This window comes from Tupaia chinensis, unplaced genomic scaffold, assembly GCF_000334495.1.
Source record: "Tupaia chinensis unplaced genomic scaffold, TupChi_1.0 Scaffold000515_1, whole genome shotgun sequence".
Taxonomy (NCBI): Eukaryota; Metazoa; Chordata; class Mammalia; order Scandentia; family Tupaiidae; genus Tupaia; species Tupaia belangeri.
The window spans coordinates 1313996-1334385 of record NW_006160028.1 but is presented as its reverse complement, the minus strand read 5'-3'; the positions used below and the strand labels follow the sequence as shown (position 1 = coordinate 1334385).

Genomic DNA, 20390 nt, shown 5'->3' with positions numbered 1-20390 from the left:
CAGAGCTATACGCATACAATTCTATATATTATACACATGTCACATTTTATTTATAGTTTGAGGGCTTCCAAAGATTCAAGATCCATCATTTAAACTTAAAGCCAAATCAAGTATCTGGGAATCTTGAAGCAGAATCATGCTGAATGAACGACCCCTTCTCCCTTCATTCACACCTCATCTTTACTACACTGTATTTCTCTCTTCTGTGCTAGGTGAACTCTTTCTTCCCTTTCTTTTGTTTGAATACCAAGCACACAGCACAAAGCTAAGCCAATAAACTTTGTGCTTAGGAATTGATTAAAGAATTGTATAAAATACATTGGACTGTATATACTGTGTTGTTTCCATTTGGGGGCCTTCCAACGGGTCTTTTCATGTCGGAGGTTTATTGAGTGGAGACGTTTGTCTTTACTTTGTCATGGCCTTTTCCCGCCGCACCCAGTCACCTCCCCACGTGATTCATTTCCGTTTAAGAATCTCATAGTCATTTCTCGTGCTAGTCGTTACCTATATGTTGAGGTCAATTGTCATGGCAACTTTTGCATGGTTGAAAAGTTGCTCTTCTGTTTAACTTCTTTCTTTTCAATTCAGAATGAGGAACTGATGGGTCAACTAGAAGGATTGTTTTTCTTTTAGTCAAAAAAGTGTTTGTTCTATTGTGAAAACTCATTTACTGTTAATTCATTTCTTGTATTTGGAAACATGTTTTCTATTTTTTGGGTTGCCTAAATCATTGTTCATATCCAGTTTATTCTGAATTTCAAGCAAATGGTTTTAAAATGATAAAAGCTGCAGGATTTATTTTCTAAAACAGTTTGTTGTGTTCAAAAATCATCCTGTATGTCTCAGGTGTGTGTGCTGAAGGATCTAGAGACTGAGCTGCTCATTGTGAAAAAGAGAGTCCTCGCCAGGCACTACAGGCTAAGGTTAATGGGCATTTATAGTGCCCTGAACCTACCCCATCACACAGACACATTTGTAATGGAAAGTATTTCCCTTATTCCATTTTCTAAAATGCTAGAGGCCTACTAGCTTTGAAACAACTATGAAAATTTCCTTTCAGCACATTCTCGAGAAATACTATTGTTGGGGCTAGCAGGGAGTGTAGTGCTTATGATGCTGGACTCCCACATGGCCAACCGTGGTTCAAGTCCCAGACCCGGTGGTATGAAACTCACACAGGCATGTGTGCACATGTGCCCAAAATCCCAGGAAGAGAATGGAGAAAGGATTGTAGCATAGTCATCCCCCCTGGGGATGATTTCTCACTTGTCCTCTCATCATCTGGCTCTTTCTGTCCCTGGAACACGCACACCCTATGGCAATACCTTAAAAAATTTTTTTTTAATTGGAATTAAAAAAAAAGAAAGAAATACTATTGACAGTTCAGTAACAATAGCTGACTTCTCATCCTGAAAAGTATGCTTTTCCAGTGTACCACTAGTTGCAGAAATCAGCCTGATTTCTATGAAAGAGCCACATGGCACTAGTGCTGGCTCAACATGTGGTGTAGGTGGAGGGCCCCTGTGTGGGGTGAGGAGACAGTATCAGTGGGATTAATGCGAGCGCTCAGAACAGGCTGATGGAGGTTCAAATTCCTGCTTTGACGCTGCCTAAATCTATGGTAGAGGGAGTTACTTCACTCTTCCCGGTCTTTGCTTCCTTTCCTATAAGTGGGATGGGATAAGAGATTATGAACCTTACACATGCAGAACGTACATCAGTTGAGATAATAGAGTACATATTAAGTGTAAGTCTCATGTAATTTTAGAGCCTCAAGTCAGTGCAAAGTTAAAAAAAAAAAATAGAGAAAGACCTTTATTCAGCCATGTGGAAAACTGACTTTCAGCTTTGTTTTCAAAAATATCTCTGTCTATATGATTTCTTTTTCTCACTGTAAAACTAGAGCATATTTAGTCTGATCTTTCTGCTTCAAGGATGTATAAGAACAGCTAAGCTAACAAATGAGGGAAAACCATGTTTGAACTGTTTAAATGAAAGATACCACAAAACTCAAATAGAGTTCTACAATTACACAAAATTCGATTCGAACCAAATGTGACATAAGTTTATTATACCCACACAGACCTCTGTGACCGTATCCTTTGAGATAACCTAAGAATATTGAAGTCTTTTGCTGATGTGACAAGTGTCTAGACGTGCTTTTTATGCAAACAGGAGGACGTGAACTGAGAAATAACTCACCTGAGTTGTGTCAGCTTCTGCTTTATGATATTCCCCATGAAACCAAATTTCAGTGCTGTTCTCAAAAGACACATTTCCTGTGACAAAGCATTACAAAATGCACTTCTTAGTATGACTTGTATTTCAAAACAGGCTCCAGGAATTGAAATAAAACATTGTGTATGCCAGAATTAAAATTACATATATGAATACAAGAAATTAAAAGTACAAACTAGTAATATACTCCTAGAAATTTAAATATCTGAAGGGCCTTAGAAATAATCTAATACTTTTTGTCATTGTAAAATAAATTTTTTTTCTGAAAGTATATGACCAACAGGGGCCAACCTGTGGAATGGTGGTTAAGGTGTCTAGATCCCACATGACGAGCCATACAGTTGGAGTCCTGGACCTGGCAGCTTGGAAAAGATGCCAGGCATGTGTGTATCCATGCCCAAAATCTCAACAGGGGGAGGAAGATGGAGAAGGGATTATGGTGTAAACATTCCTCATGGGGTGCTTACTTTCCCACTCTTCTTCCTTTTCCTCTGCAACTCTCTGGCAAGCACATGTGCCCTATGGAAACTTTAAAAAATAAATAAATAAGAAGTTAAGGGTATATGTCCAACATATATATATATTTTTTTTTTGAGAGATTTTTGCTATAGGGCGCGTGTGCTCTCCAGACAGACAGAGAGAGACAGGGAGACAGAAAGCGAGATATCACCCCCCCAGGGGAGATGGCCACACCGCAGTCCCTTCTCCTCCATTCTCCTATCGGGATCTTGGGCACGCACACACACACGCGCCCGGCGTGAGTTTTAAGCCACCGGGTCTGGGACGCAAACTGCGGTCGACTACGTGGGAGTCCAGCAACATAGCCATTACACTAACTGCTGGTTCCCTTGTTGCATATTGTGTATTGATTTTTTTCTTTTAAATAGGAAAATTAAAACAATATGGTCAATTAGTGAACCTGAGAGATACAAAACAGAATTCTAGTTATGTGGAATGATATAGTTTAACTTCAGAATTTTAAAAAGCAAAATTCTAAGAAGCAAATATGAGTTAGAAACAGAAATAAACTCTTAGGTCTTGATGGATCTCATTTTAAAAAATCGTTTTAGATTCTTGAGTTTGTAATACTGAGTTATAAAAAAAAGAGTAAAGTAGAAGTAAAACACAAAAACATTTGGAAATGGCAGATTTAGTGACTCAACAGGATAATCAAGAATGCCCAAGTCAAACATTTGAATCAGAGCCTGCTTTATGAGACTCAGTGACTGGACTCCCAAATCAATAATAATCTGTGAAGAAATACATAATTTAAAAAAACAATCATTGTTTTCTAAAGTTTCCTAAGTCTTATTTTAGAGCTTTAATTCTGCTTCACTATCAATGTAAGAGTCCCAATATTTAAAAACTGGATCCTGAATCAGGAAGCCTATGCTTTGGAACTAATACCTCAGTTCTGAATTTTAATATCTCTTTTGCAAAAAGGAAAATGAAATTTACTTCAGGTATTCTTTACAAAAATATTGTCAGATACTTGACCAAAATAGTTTTGTAAAAAGTGCAGCATAGGGCCAACAGGAGTGTGGAAGTTAGGGCAGCTGGATCCCAAATTGCTATATGGTCAACTTCATGGTTTGGGCCCCAACCCAACAGCTTGAAAAACACACTGGGTGCATGTGTGTGTGCCCAAAAATGTAAAGTGGAGAATGAAAGAGAAAGGATTGCAGCATGACCAGCCCTTCTAGAGGGTGATGTTTCTCTCTCTCTCTCTCTCTCTCTCTCTCTCTTTCTCTCTCTCTCTCCAGTAAGCCCACATACCATATAGCAAAACTAAAAAAAAAAAAAAAATGCAGCTTAAGTATTTAGTTGTTCTTTGTAAAATTAAATATGTGTTTGTGTATCTTCTCTTTTACTTCTAGGGATGCAATAAAGTACAGGATTTTTATAATGTAATACCTGAAGGCATGAATTTGACTTTTCTCATTGCCTTAGTTTCAAATAATGGAAATTACACATGTGTTGTTACGTATCCAGAAAATGGACGTACCTTCCATCTTACCAGGAGTCTGATTGTAAAGGTGGTAGGTAAGCATGATTTGTATAAAGTACACACAACAAAAATGTATTAATCTTGATCTGGTTCTTCATAGTTTTATACACAGGTATGTAAATTCTGTTTAAAAATAGACATGTTTTTTGTCCATTACACTCAGAGCCATCAGCAATACCATGTACAGGTAAGCGTTTAGTAACTATTAGGACACTCAACGATTAAATGAACACATGCATTAAAGGAGGTTTGGGAAGGGGAAAGCGTACTGTAAATTATGTCACTGCCACATATTAACAAAATGAGTCTCCTTTGATCAAGGTCTCTTGCACGTCTCAAAGACTACGTATTATTCAGGTTACTGAAAAATCTTAGAAATTATATAAATATTGTGCTAATATAGTTCCAGTCAAGTGGTAGAGACTCAACCAATGGTAGTTAATACTATCCCCCCGCCCCCCCAGAATGTCTCACTTAAGTTAAGTAGACTATGTCTTTCTATTACCGAAACTGTTCTAGCTGTTGCTAAAGTGTTCTAGCTATTGCTTGGCAGTCTTCAACTTCTCTCAGTGCTATGCACTGAAAGAAAAGGGGTTGAGAAAATAGGGAAGTAGACAGGAAAGTGCCTAGTCAGAGTCAACAGATTCTCATCAAATGCAGAAATCAGGAGAACTAGCACCACGTGAGTGACTTGGGGGAAATACCGCTGCATGCACTGTGTTAACAGTGATAGCACATGGAAGTGATATTTCGTCAGACCCCGTATCACAACAGATGGAAACACTGAGTCTTTGAAATAGGAAGTACACTGTTAGGAGACACCTTTGAGTTCATAGAAAAAGTCATTCTAAATTCCAAGTTTCCGCTTGGGGCTTTTTCTAATAATCTGACACTAGACTCAGTGTACATTTCAAGAAAATAAAAATAAAAGCCCCTTTCTTAAGGTGTTTTCCTTTCACTTCAGGAATATAGAATGGCATAAAGAGCAGAAATCCTGTGAGTGAACATTCCACTGATAACTAGCCGTCAAGTAGACTTGTGTGTTGGCCTTAACATTGTGACTGAATGTTTCACTTTTTATTCATCCATTTACTACTTGTTTTTACGAGATTTCATACTAGAAATTCTGAGCATGTTGAAGAGAAATACATGGAGAAGAAATGATCAATTAAGACATAAGAACAATGAATTACAATGTCATAGGAAGCGTCTATTTCATATAAGCTTTGGGAACAGAGAATTCTGGTTAAACAATCTATCCTGAAACCTGGAGGATTCTCAATATATTTTGTTTGTTTCTTTGTTAAAGAAAAACCATTTTTCTCTGTTCACAACACTTCTGTCACCAAATGTGTGGATGTTCCACACCAAACAATCCTCCAGTGTTCTGAGGACACCAACCGTGTGTCCTACAGTTTAATTTCATTCCACCCGCAGTTAGACCAGACCCCAGATTAACAGATCAGTCTCGCAAGATGGCGCCGCTCCCCATTTCAGATACCAGTCACAGGCAGTGGGTCTTCTGGTCACACATACGTCTGTCTGATTTGGCTACAAACCAAGGGTTCACAACCCCCTCCTAAGGTTTCATAGTTGGCTTCAATGTCTCACAAAACTTAGGAAAACACTCCTTAAGTGTATTGGTTTATTTTAATGGATATTATAAAGGATTTAAATGAACAGCCAGATGAAAAAGCACAAAGGGTGAGGTCTTGAAGGGTGCCAAGTAATGTAGGTTCTGTGGCTTGGAATTGGGGTACACTGCCCTCCCAGCATGTGGATGTGTTTACTAACGCAGAAGCTTTTCTAACCCAGTTGTTTAGGGTTTTTATGGAAGTTTCATTACATAGGTGTGAGTGATTAAATCATTGACACTTGACTCCATTTCCAGCTGCGGGGCAGTACTGAAAGTTTTAGCCCTTTAATTATGATTTGTACTGTCTGCTCCTCAGCTCTTACTGTGAAGGGACCCATCTCATTAGCATACAAAAGACACTTTTTTCTTTTTTTTTTTATTGCTAGAGAGCAGGTGTACTCCCCGAGAGAGCAAAGTGAGACAGATAGATATATAGAGAGAGGAAGAGAGGTCATTAAAGCATGACTCCACATGCAGCGTGGTCATGCTTTAATCCTTTCTCTTCCATTCCTCTTCCATTTGGGATTTTGGGCACACATGCACATGTATCTTCATGTTTTTGAAGTCACCAGGGCCAAGACTTGAATTACATATGGTCAGTCATATGGGATCAGACTCCTTTAACCCTAGGATATGGGACCAACCCCAGAAGACACTCAGATAAACTCCAGAAATTTTGAGCATCTTAGAAACTTTTGTTTTAGGAACCAGGAACTAAGATCAAATATCAAAACCGAAAATATTCCTATTTTTCCTATCACTCAGGAAATTTCAAGAGTTTTAGGGACTTTGTCTCAAGAGATCCAGTAGAGATCCAATAAGTATTTCTTATTATGTTAAACTTTATAGAACAATTATTGAGTAAATATTGGACTATGGGCCACCTCAAGAATTAAACAACTATGCCAAGAAGTTGGACAAGACTTCACAGTGGAGAAGATTTTTTAAAGTGGGTTACTAAAGTTTACATTGATTTAACATCATCTCCCTTTTTTATTTCTTCTCTATCCCAGGCTCTCCAAAAAATGCAATGCCCCCCCAGATCCATTCACCCAATGAGCATGTGGTCTATGAGAAAGAACCAGGTAATTATAACTGTGCCTCTGAATTTCAGTTGCATTCTCTTGATTATAAGGAATAAAAAAGCCACTTAAGGTAGATATGTAAGTTAGACATTATGAAGAAAGAATGGTATTGTAAAGAGTGTACACATTTAAACAGAAATGGCAGAAAGCAACACACCGCTGGACATCAGCTGACAGGCAGCTCGGGAACTTTCTTTTCTCTATCAGTATCTCCCTGAGTCTTCCTCTGCTGATTAGCGATCTCTGTTCAGTGCAAACTTCCTGCATGGAGCTTTGGTTTGCCACGTCTGCAACATGATCACAAGACATCCTTCAGCCTCTGCTCTAACATGAAAGGACCTGGGGCCGGGGTTGCAGACCAGACTGTGACTATAATAAGTAACACCTCTCCTAACTAGTACCCCAGGATTCAGCACACTCCCGCATGTTTGCTGTGGCTTTCTGGGTTTGTTTTGGTTTTCACAGTTTTCATTCTGGGTGAAACTAATTTTACATGACCAAATAAGGCCTAATTTGTTGTTATTCTTATAAAGCCTTCAACAGTTAAAAAATGGAAAACTAAAAAATTTTAACCTTTTCTACGTTTAAACCTAAGGAGGGTAAAAAGACACTAGAGACAAATGTGTCAAAGATCATAGGGAGCAGTTATCCACTGAGATGAATAATAATGCCAAAAAATAAAAATTAAGATAAGTTTGCAGGGGACTGACTGAGGCACTGCAGCAAGATACTGCACTCTAGGGTTGACCGATATGGGAAGGTTTCAGGTTTGCTTCCCGAGACCTCCCTCAGTACACTAGCTGGTGCATGCCTATGGTCCAGGACTGGCTGGATGGGGGGTTGATTATGATCTCAATACCCTGGAGTGGTGCTGTCTCCCTGGCTTACTGGCTCTCACTCTGTTTCTGTCTGTCTCTGTTTCACTCATGGAAGAAATAAATAAACTTAAAAGAAGTTTGAAAATATAATTTGCCTTATAAAATATCATTAACACACTAAGGGATATTCCATTCTTCAGATGGAATTTCCTTGGATTAGCAGTTGCTTTGTATAGTAATATGAAATTTTTACTGCTGTCAGGGTAAAATCTTTTTTTTTAAAGATATTTTTGCTATAGCGCATGTGCACACTCCAGAGAGAAAAAGAAAGAGAGAAATCATCCCCCAGGAGGGACAGTCACAGTGAAATCCCTTCTTCTCTACATCTTCTTGAGATATTTTTGGCCACGCATGTCCAGCATAAGTTTCAAGCCACCAGGTCTGTGACTTGAACTGTGGTTGGTCATGTGGAAGTCCAGTACCTTAACCACCACACCATCTGCTGGTCCCAGGGTAAACTCTTACTGGTCACTTAAATATGTTTCATCTTCCTTTCATATTATGCTGACAAAAATATTTCCAAATCCATGTTCACCTTATCTCCCTTAGTGACATATTGATTTAAAAAATAACTGGAAAGGAAAGACTTAAGAACTATACATTGGGGGGCCAGCAGATGGCATGGTGGTTAAGGTGCTGGACTCCCACATAGCTGACCGTGGTTTGAATTCTAGACCTGATAGCTTGCTTTCTCACTTTCTCTTTCTCTCTGTCTCTCTCTGTTGAGCATCCATTCCCTATAGCAAACGTAATAATAAATAAATAAGTAATTTTTTAAAAACTCAAAAACTGCATTGGAAGGGAGAATAGAATATGACCACTCAGTCAGATATACTTAAGTTTAAATTAAGTGACAACATAATCTTTCATCTAACCCAGACACCTTTTTTTTGAGAGAGAGATTGTTGCTATAGTGTGCATGCACTCACCAGAGAGACAGCGAGAAAGAAAGTGAGAAATCACCCCAGGGGGATGGATATGCTGCAGTCCCTTCTATTCTCCTCTCAGGTTTTTGAGCACACATGCACATAGGCCCAGTGTGAGTTTTAAACTGCCAGATGTAAGACTTGAACCACTGTCAACTACATGGAAGTCCAGCAAGGTAACCATTATGCTATCTGCCAGTCCTCAGACCCTTTTTGTTAAAGAGTAAAGCAGTGGATATTAACAGCTAACCAGCGAAGCAGGTGGGCATAAAGTAGAACTGTTCCTTGAGAACTGGAATGAAAGGTCAGTCTAGGTCAAACCTGACCTGCCACCCATTAATTATTTGACCGAGGACTCTGATTTAAGTTTCAGCTTTCACAACTGTAAAACATGTATTTTAAAAAATAAAAAAATAGAACTGGCTGGGTAGCGTAGCAGTAATGTGTTGCTCAAGAGAAGCTGGATTCCATGTGGTGACCTGAAGTTTGGCTCCCTGGCTGGTCAACCTGAAATATACAGGATGCATGCTCCAGAGCTCGCAGTCTGACAGCTGGAGGACTGACTGGAGGAAGGTGTGCACGCTGCAATCAGACCCTGGGAGATGCCCGTCTTTCTCTCACTCACTCTTTCTCTTTCCATGTGTTCACATGTGCTCTTTCGTGAATAAGGAAAATTGTTTTAAAAACCTTATAGTGCTTCGATAAAATAGAAGACCATTAAAAAACAATCAATATTTAGCACAGCAACTGGTACAAAGTTCTCAGTGATTTTTTTTTTCTCTGTTACTGCGATTGGTATTATTACTGTTTTCTGCCCAAGTTCTCCCTAGCCTCATGTTCCATCTCAGAAGGAAAGCACAGAATCTTCTATTTGTGAATTGCCTTTACATTTATTGAGTGCACCTCTGTAGCTTGAGCATTTCCAGACAGGGCCTCCTCAGTCAGTTCGCTCAGTGGTAGTATTGCCCCGTCTCCCCTGAGCCGAGGACCGAGCAGCTGGAGCACTTCCCTCAGCTACCCTTTATTTCGGAGGGACATAACAAAGCAGATGGGCAGTCCCCTGGAGGGTTAGGACCAAAAACGATCATGTCAGAATCTTCTATAACAAGTGCTGTCATTTTATAACCTTTTTTTTGATATTAAAAAGTGTTCATTCTGATCATTTCAGGTAAAGGTGGTTACCTTTCCTGGGTTTTGTTTGTTTGGGAGCAAAATGTGGTACCTTAGTGTGGTCCACTGGAGAATTAGTTGGAAGTAGGGTTTCAGTCACATGGAACTTCCGTAGCTTCTGGTTAGCCATAGAATAGAACCACTATACAAGCCGTGTGACAACTACAGAGTAATAGGTTAACTTCATTTTTTTATTTTGTTTGCTTTTAGGAGAGGAGCTCCTCATCCCCTGTAAAGTCTATTTCAGTTTCCTGACAGACTCTCGCAATGAGGTTTGGTGGACCATTGACGGGAAAAAGCCTGATGATGTCGCTATTGATGTCACCGTTAACGAAAGGTATCATGGGGGCAGGCAACGGGGTGACTAACCTTTGTCCCTCTGTCTAATGCCTGTTGATGTTCACCAGTGAGTTCTCAGCTTTGCCTATTGTTAAAATTCAGCAAGATTTCCAAATCTTTAGTGACTGCATTTCCTAGGAGCGTTAGTGGACTTGCAATCCACAGGCCAGGTGCTACATGATAACCCTCAGACAGTGAAATAGAATGGCCCTGAGGCTGTGTCCAGAGGGCACACACCCTATTGTATTAAATTCAGTCATATTCTCATGGACTTATGAGACCCACTTGGAAGCAGAAAGAATACATATTCGATACGCGTGAGAAAGCAGGCCAGCACCATGGCCTAGTGGTTAAGGGAACATGGCTGACAGCACAGTTCAAATCCCAGATCTGGTGAGTTGAAACAAATGCCAGGTGCTTATGCATATGTGTCCAAAATATGTGGGGAAATAGAGACGGGATTGCTGCATAATCATACCTTGTTGGGGGCTGCTTTCTCCCTCTCCCTTTCTTTCTCTCTGTCTCTCTGGTAAATGCATATCCCCTCTGGGGCGAGGGTAGAAAGAAGGAAGAAAGAAAGAAAAAAAAAAGAAAAAGCCATAACAGGGTTATAGATACATGAAAGCCCATCAGTGAAGCTGTCAATCTTGGAGTCTGGACCTGTTTATTTGTGTCTCAGAAAATTATGTCGAATTTCTTGTATTTCAGTGAGCATGTACCTCCTGTTGTCCCCTTCTCCTTCTTAATTCACATAACAATTGTGTTGTATTTATAATAGATCTTTTTAAAATGTTGACTGAACATGTTTATGTTCTTTAATTTTTTTTTTTTTTTAGGAAGATTTTTGCTGTAAGGGCATGTAAGCTCACTGGAGAGACAGAGAGAAACAAAAAGACAGAAAGCAAGAAATCACCCCACAGGGGAGATAGGCCACACCACAATCCCTTCCTCTCCATTCTCCTCTCAGGATTTGGGGCATGCACACACACACACATGCATCTGGCGTGAGTTTCAAGCCTCCAAGTCCAGGACTTGAACTGTGTCCGGGCATATGGGAGTCAGTGACGTAACCATTATGCCATCTGCTGGTTCCTAAATTTTATTTTTTAAACAAATGGACAGTGATATAACTCACTCTTAAAATAAAAATCTGGATTATTTTACTCCTAAATAAATCTTATTCTTTAAAAGGGAGATGACAAAGAGGAAAGCTACAGAAGATTCCTCTGTAAACGAAGTTATAACATTACCAGAGAGCAACTGCTTTGCCACTACAGTTGGTAGAACTTTGCAGCTGATCATGGTAAAACGTCGCAGCTGACCAACTCCATGAGAAAATAACTCCACAACCTTAGCACTTATCACATATGTGCAGATATATGTTTTATAAGGAATTGCTTTATTTTTATTATTTTTTAATTTGACCAGAGAGAGACAGAGAGAGAGAGACAAAGTGAGAAAGCAAGCCACCAGATCCAGGACTTGAACTTCAGTTGGCCATGTGTGCATCCAGCACTTTAATCACCAGAGCACCTGGCAGCCCTAAATATATCTTAAGATACTTGAATTTCTAGAATTCAAGAGATACAGCTTTCCTAATACTAAGCTAAGATTTCATGCAGAAATTATAAAACATCTGCTTTCCATTAGGTATTAATTAACTCCCTAATTAGGCAGATTTTCTGAGTAGCAATGATAGTGCAGATATTTAAATATAATGTAATAACTAGCGACTGAACCAAATTCTCCAACTGACAGTAAGCCCAATCAAAAGGAGAGTCTGGATGACAGCAAGCCATACTGGAGATATTTGTTCTCCTTTAAGCAGTGTAGTTCAAAGGGATTTGAAATCTTGATCTTGGATCCAAAGCGCTTGTTCTCTGACTCTGAGATTTGGATATATTTATTTTTAAAAATGTATTTGATCTGAACGGTTTCTTTCTTTTTTTTTTTTTAATAGTTCAAATTTAACTATGATAGTTCAGCATTTTTACGCAAATATTCTACCTCTGTTTAGAATCCCAGCTTTAAGAATCACTGAAATGTATTAACTATTTGTAGTGGATAATAATAATGGCCTACATGAATATTTATTAAGCATCCTTCTAATATTTATGGATTTCACTGTGTAGTCATTATCACTGTCCCGTTTTTACAAAAGGAGAAACATAGGAAGATTATGGTTTATCTAGCCCAAATTGTATAGCCAATAAGTGGCAGAATCTGGATCAAAACCCATTTGGTATTGCCTTAGAAGCCTCTTTCTAAACCAATACAGTAACCTATACCAGAAATTTGAGCAAAGGACTTATTTTGCTTTGAAGAGAGATCTACAGTAAGAAGCTAACATTGGAATTTGATCTAGACATTGGGATAGTGTGAAGCATAGATGGGAAACAGCAGTACTTTATTGGACTCTAGTTATCCCCACCTTAAAGAAATTGCCAGAAGGTGCATGCAATCACTAAAGAGAGACAGGGAAATGACACGTGCACTTGCCAGAGAGAGACAGAAAGAGAGAGAGAGAGAGAGGAGAAAGCACCCCCATGGGGTGTGGACATGTTGCAATCCCTTCTCCATTTCCCCTCCTGTTGTTATTTGGGGCACATATACATGCATACACACCCAGCATGTTTTTCAAACTGCTGGAGTGATTTGAACCACAGTTGCACTGTAGAATCAGGCTCCCTTAACCACTGAGCCTACAGGGCCAGCCCTACCTATTCCACCCTGCAACCATTGTGTTGCAGTAACAGCTTACCAGCATTGCATCTGGACTGATCTGGGGGCTCTGTGGTTGCTTGCTTGTCTGATTCACACACAGTGAAAATTAAGTCACTTTAGTTCAGAACCCCTTAGAGTCTTTAACGTATTAACCTTTAATACAGATAACTGCAGAAGGTCGGATTATCATAGGAAAGATGTTTTCAAATATATTTGACTGGAGAGTCCTTAAGTGCAGAGTATTTTATGGGACTAATTCTCTCATGCATGTATCCTGGGAACAATTATGCAGGGTGACATAAATTAATGACATCAAATGGATAGAATCAAAACAATCTGTTAAAAGCTCGTGAGTCTCACAAATGCTTTGATTTTCTTTCTCCTATTTCTAGTATAAGTCAGACTAGAACAGAAGATGAAATAAGAACTCTGATTTTGAGTATCAAGAAAGTTACTGCTGAGGATCTCAAGCACAGCTATGTCTGTCATGCTAGAAATGCCAGAGGGGAAGTTGACAAAGCAGCCAAGGTGAAACAGAAAGGTAATGGATGCACTCAGAGAATGAATCCGTGAACGCCGAATGTAACGTTGTGGTGAATAAGGAAACAAGGAGAGATTGCGAACAAGAGCATCGGCCCCTATCGTAATATCTAACATACAGTAATGAACCGAGGTAGAATGGAAAGAGAAATTTTCCATCGGTGTAAAGATGCTCAAATGCTGTTTCTAATAGTGTTAGTACCTTAATCTGACTTTTAAAAAAACCCATGTGATTACAATAATAAGGTGCAATTTTGTATCTATACAATTCTGAAAATAAAAAATAAAGTCTTCAAAGCTACTAAGAATATAAAGAAACTGGTAGAGCCACATGTTGTGGGAGAATTATAAAGACCCTTTTAGAAATCATTGAGAGAGGAGTCCGAGAGTCATAAAAATGACCATACTGTCTGACCTAATACTTTTGGAATTTTTCCTAAACAAAGGGCAGGAAGCCGTCTATATTCTTAGAAGCATTATCTATACTAAAGAAACACAAATTACCACTATCTCACTGTGTGTAAATGGCTAAATAAAGTATAAATATTATCAGAAAAATATAATTTTAAAATTACACTTTAAACTTTATGTATCAGTATTAAGTAGGTTTATACTATGCCACTTGCCCCAATTGCTAAAATGAAAATTATTTAGTCTGTGATCTTAAATGATGTAAAAAGGACTCTATGTTGATATTACTCTATTTTTCTATAATAAATAAAAATTGTAAACCCTTCTGGTGTGAGCTGTGGCTCCCGAAACAGGCTGTGTCTAACATTCTCTTTGGGTCTCTCATCTAACACAGAATCCTAGACAGCTAATTCCTTCAAGAAAGCTTTTCAGTGGTCTGGAGAAAGCGAATGATGACTTATTGCACACGTGATCAGCACATGCAGAATCATTTTGGATCCTAATCCATAATGGAGCCTATAATATTTATATGAAAACATAAAAATAAAAATCTAGCTCATAATTGTTACATTTTTAGGTAGGACTTTTTTTTTAACTGATTAAAAAAAATTAATTAATTAATTAAAAAACAGGATTCACCTCAATGTTTTGTTACAGTGTAAGAAGTAGAAAGCAAAGACTTGAAATGCATATGGTATTTCATTGCTACTGCTCCTCAGAAATCACTGTGAAGGGACCAGCAGTTAGCATAATGGCTATGTCGCTGGACTCCCATGTAGTCAACCGTGGTTTGAGTCCCGGACCCAGTGGCTTAAAACTCATGCTGGGCGAGTGTGCATGTGTGCCCAAGATCCCGAGAGGAGAATGGAGGAGAAGGGATTGTGGTGTGGTCATCCCCCCTGGGGGGTGATTTCTCACTTTCTCTCTGTCTCTCAGTGTCTGCCTGGCGAGCACACGCGCCCTATAGCAAAAACCTCTCCAAGAAAAAAAAAAAAAAAAGAGAGAGAGAGAGAGAAAGAAATCACTGTTAAGAGAGAAGACTAAAGTCCATGATGGAAAACAGTTGCCCAGGGTTAGTTCCCAAGAACACTGCCAAGAATCATTATTGGAATACAAAGCACTATTCGTGCGCTAGAGTCAGGTGCCCTATGTTGAAATCCTACTTTCTCAGCTTCCTAACTCTGTGACCTGGCAGAGTCACTTAATCTCCCTGAGCCTCAATTTATTTATATTTCAAATTGGCAAAATAATGCAACTGCCTCCTCAGGCTGTTTTAGACAGTTCAGCGCAGTCACTGGCGTATATACATTATCTATTAAAGACTCGGTAAATGTTGGCTCTTATTATTTCCACTAGATTTGCATAGGTGTTATTTGACGAAGACTTTTATACTCAAATAAGTATCACTGAAATCTAGATAAACAAAATTAAGTTACTTTAGTTCAGAACCCCTTAGAGTTATTAACCTTTAACACGGATAACTGCAGAAGGTTGGATTATCATAGGAAATATGTTTTCAAATATATTTGACTCCAGATTCCTTAAATATAGAGCATTTTATGGGAATAATTCTCTGATGCATGTATTCTGGGAAGTTATACAGGATGACATAAATTAATGATATCAAATGGATAACATCGAAACAATCGATTAAAATAATGTTTAATGTGGGAGTGAAACACAGACCTGCTCACCGGAGCTATTTGAGAAGCTACACTTACAAAGAAGCCCCTGCTCTCAATGGTGTCATATGGACAATCTCAGAAATGTGACCTGCAGGTGGATTCAGTAAACCCGATGGTCTGTCCTGAAAGGTGACATAGAACTTTGTCAGCTATGTATGTCCAGTGCTACCAGAGGTGTTGTGGCTCAGTAGTTGGCTTCTATTCAGCTAATGCTGAACTTGAGAGGTGATACCTGATTTGATAAGGATACGGGGTTTCTTTCTGAGTTTATTAACAAAGCGTTCTACAGGACCAACAGTTGGTGTAATGGCTGTGTTAGTGGACTCCCATGTAGTCAACAGCAGTTTGAGTCCCAGACCCGGTGGCTTAAACTCACGCTGGGCGTGTGTGCATGTGTGCCCAAGATCCCAAGAGGAGAATGGTGGAGAAGGGATTGCGGCATGGCCATTCCCCCTGGAGGGTGATTTCTCACTTTCTGTCTCTCTATCTCTCTCTGTCTTTCTGGCAAACGCATGCACCCTATAGCAAAAAACTCTCAAAAAGCAAACAAACAAACAAACAATACAAAGTGTTCTGCAGTGTATACTTCAATGAGAAGATGATAGGAAGGGGCTAGGGCCTAGGGTAGAGGAATTCACTGGCATAGGTCTCGCTGACAGCACAGTTTCATCTAATCAGGCAGTCATTGATGTAAATATGTTAAACATACAGTTGATACAAAAGGGGTAAGGGAAGGTGTATGTTTAACATTATGGGAAACCAGAAAAAGGTTGAGCCATTTTACATTGCCTCTAAAAATGTATATAAATTTCAAGTTCTCTACTTCTTCACCAAATTTGGGAGTGGTCGAACTTAAATTTTAGCCATACTATCAGATGACTAATGGGATCACATTGTATTCTTAGTTTACATTTCTTGGATGGTAATGATGCTGAGCACTTTTCCATGGGCTTATTGATCATTAGTTAATAGTTGTTTTTGTCAAATGTCCATTAAAATCTTTGGCCTATTATTTATTTGGTTATTTATATTTTTGATTTAATGTGTTATATGAGATATTCATACGCATTCTGAATGTAAGTCAGATGTAAGACTTGTAAATATTTTCACTCGGTTTAAGTTTATATATTTTTCCCTGAGCAAAGACACAGAAAGAGAAAGAAGAAGAAACACAGAAACAACACCCCTGGCAGTCTTTTGACCCTATGATGAACCCTTAGCCTCAGTCAGCCCCTGATCACGGGAATCCATGTGTCCAGTATACTCAAGGAGGTCTCCAGACACAAATCTAGAACATTCTCACCTGGTCAGCCTTGCAGTGCTGTATTTTACCAACACACCATTGTCCAACCCCAAATTCACTTTTTTAGATAAATAGAATTTTTAAAAATTGGATGAAGTTCATTTTACCAATTTCTTTCTTTTCTGTTAGTGCTTTACGAATCCTATATTAGAAGTCTTTGCCTATATTATAGTTAAAAGTATATTCCGTATTTTATTCTGAACATTTTTCTTTTATACTTAGACCTATAATTTATTTCAAATTATTGTTTTCACCCTGTGAGCTATGGGTTACAGTTTAGTGGTGGTGGGGTTGTTGTTTTTCAATACAGATAACCAGTTGTTTCACCATCATATTTTTTTTCCCTTTTTTCTTTCCTTTTTCCTTTTTTATTGAATTGTTTTTAAAACTTGGCCAAAAATAGCAATTGAACCAATGGGTGTAAGTCTGTTCTGTGTTCTTTTCTATTTACCTGTCTTTAGTAGAGTATCATCTTTCTTCATTAACATAGCTTAAAAATAAGTCAGGAGATCAGATATTCCATTCTATGTTTTTTCTCTTTTTTTTTCTTTCTCAAGATTGATTTGACTATTTTATAGAGCATGTATATATTTTTTTCATACAGATTATTGGTATCAGTTTGTCAATTTCTATGTAAAATCTGGGAATTTGACTGGAATTCTATTTAATTTAAAATCAGTTTTGGGGTAATTGAAATCTTTTTTTTTTCTTTTGAAGATTAGGTAAGTTTCATGTTATAGAGTGCAAAACTGATATAAATGTGGATTAAAATTATGAAGCACACACATTAGAATGTGTAGCTTGCTGAGTTTGTTCCTAATTGTACTTCTACCTTCACCAACAACTCTGTAGTATTAGATATCATAATAAAATAGGTATAAGGAAGGGACAAAAAAAACGATAAGATAATAGAATTGTTGTATATAAGCTATTCTGATTTCAGAATAAAATTTGTGTTGTTCACTCCTAACTTGCTAACAATGCATAAGTAAGTAAAAAATTGAAGAAAAAATATTTATATTATCTTGTTATAGTCTATACTGAAAAGAAATAAAATAGGATTCACTGATCCTTACTTGTGATTTTAAAGTAGGAGTTAAATCTGTTGCCTCAACAGACAGCCTTTCCCACCAATCAGAACGCTGCTGTTTGAAGTTTAGCCTCCGCCCCAGCTCAGTGAGTCTCTCCCTCAAGATTGCTCTTTCCTTTTCATCACGCACTGCATTGGGAGAATCTGAGTTGCCCTGATTGACTGGCACTTCACTGCTGCAGTTCCACCCTTAGAGCCGTAGTTACTACCCGTTCGCTCTCCAGTTCCTTCTTCAACATCTTTGCTTCTGCCAGTGGGCCTTCTCTTTGATTAAGGCAGCTGTGAGTTTTCTGCTTTTCCTCTTCCAAATGCTGTTTAAGTTTGTGATTTTTCTGTAATTAATTCCATACTCGTCCCTTTATCTTCCAATATTCTAATCTGTTGTCTAAGTTCCCCTAACTCACCCTGCAATGAAGATAAGGCTTTTACTTGCCTCTCCAGTGATAGTCTCAAATTCTGGTTTTCTGTAACAAGGTTATTTTTCTGAGTTTCAGAGTCCACCTTCTCTGCTTCAGTGAGTCCAACATCTCACAAGGTTTTCTTTCAATGACTTACAGTTTGTAGAACTTGTTGCTGTTGACATTGAGAAGGGTAATCCTTCGTATCATTCAGTTCATCTTTCTGACTGTTGATGCTTCTGAATCTGAACTGTGCCCTAGAAATGTCCAAATCCCATGCCGATGGCAATCACCCAAGCAAGTAAAACACGCTTATTGAGACCACTGCTGGGTTGGCATTTACAGCTCCTTGGAAGGTTCAGTTGTTCATTCGGGAAGTACCCGTTCTTCAGATTCTGAAGTAGAAACTGGCTTCTTCCTAGCCCAGTGCGGTCTAAGGCAGAACCGGGTTAATTACTGGTTCCATCACTACTTATTCATCGTCACTAGGCCGAGATGACAGGACGGTTTCTGGCTGACAGAACGCATTCTGGATGCTAGAGGATGAGCCCGTGTTGAAGGCATCTGAACTCAGTGCTGCTTTAGCAACCATAATTCTTGATTTCCCATTTCATCTAACTTAGGTGACTGGTGGGTAATAGTCCCAGAGTCATCACTGGCAGTTCCAATACTGACACTCTCTTCAGATCACTTTTCTCCCTCTTGCAGTGGCTGACTTGGTTTCTTCCAAAGTTGAGTAAGCAGTGTCTCCCACTAACCATGCGCCACTCTGAGTGCTTTCTCCTGGTTTGGTTTGTGATGTTTGTAGCTCCTCCTGCTCCACAGAGGAGCATTCTGGGTAAGCTCACAGCTGTCACTGGCTGTGGCAGAATTTACCATCTCTACATCACACTCCTGAAGGGGCAGCGCCACCTCCGCCCAGCTGAGCTGGCTGTCACAGTGGCGGTGGGCATAGATAGCTCCAGGCACCAGTGACTGAAAATTGAAACCTTAATGATAATGAGCGTTCTAATCTATGAATGTGCTACATCTTCCTATTTATTTAGGTCTCCATTGATTTTTCTCAGCAATTTAATTGTTTAGATTTGAGTGTAGATGTCTTACACACATATTATTTAACTTATTCCTGAATATTTTGGTTTTTTTCCTATCATAATGAAATTAATTTTTATTAATTATGTATTGATAAAACATAGAAATGCAATTTATTGATGTTTATGTAGTGACCTTTGTCCTTTGACCTTCCCAAATTCACTAACTAAATAAGGTTTTTGTTTAGGGACCAGCAGTTGGCATAATGGCTATGTCGCTGGACTCCCATGTAGTCAACCGCGGTTCAAATCTCGGACCCGGTGACTTAAACTCACACCGGGCGTGTGTGCGTGCGTGCCCAAGATCCTGAGAGGAGAATGGAGGAGAAGGGATTGCAGTGTGGCCGTCCCCCCTGGGGGGTGATTTCTCGCTTTCTGTCTCTCTGTCTTTGTCTGTCTAGTGAGCGCAAGTGCCCTATAGCAAAAACCTCTCCAAAAAACAAAAAAAACCTTCTAGTTGTTTGTTCTTATTATATTCCAAACTTACCGCATTTTAAATCTCTTCACAACCTGACCTCATCTACAGCTAAACTAACATATATTCATTACAGTAAATGATCAAATATCAACCATGTGAACTGTTAACGTGCACACAGATCTAAAAATAAAACATAAACATGTGTAGAGGTATTGGATATGTATTTAAATCCAAGAATTTTCCTAGTGCTTTGTGAACAGTCTCCATTTTATTTAAAGAGAGATGTCAGCTCTTCATTTTCTGTTCTCTGAACGATATTTGTAAAAAATGACTGACAATTATCAGAGTAATTCATCTTTTATAAATTAGTGAAGAAAACTAAGATTAAAAATTCTAAATTAGAGTTTTATTTGTATTTAAAAATACATTGGAAATTCAGCATATGCC

The 20390-nt window shown here is 38.7% G+C and overlaps 1 protein-coding gene and 1 pseudogene across 4 annotated transcripts in view; one reads left to right on the top strand and one right to left on the bottom strand.

The window, feature by feature from the left end:
- IL1RAP (interleukin 1 receptor accessory protein) overlaps window positions 1-20390 on the top strand; it is a 155166-nt gene that overhangs the window by 111637 nt on the left and 23139 nt on the right. For all 4 annotated transcript variants that reach the window (XM_006156716.3, XM_006156713.2, XM_006156714.3 and 1 more), the window contains exons 5-8: window positions 4119-4284; window positions 6899-6970; window positions 10155-10281; window positions 13400-13548. In XM_006156716.3, the coding sequence (XP_006156778.1) occupies window positions 4119-4284; window positions 6899-6970; window positions 10155-10281; window positions 13400-13548 (514 nt within the window). The remainder of the gene's footprint in view (window positions 1-4118; window positions 4285-6898; window positions 6971-10154; window positions 10282-13399; window positions 13549-20390) is intronic.
- The window catches only part of LOC102486499 (cell cycle progression protein 1 pseudogene), a 7160-nt pseudogene continuing 2913 nt past the window's right edge, over window positions 16144-20390 (bottom strand).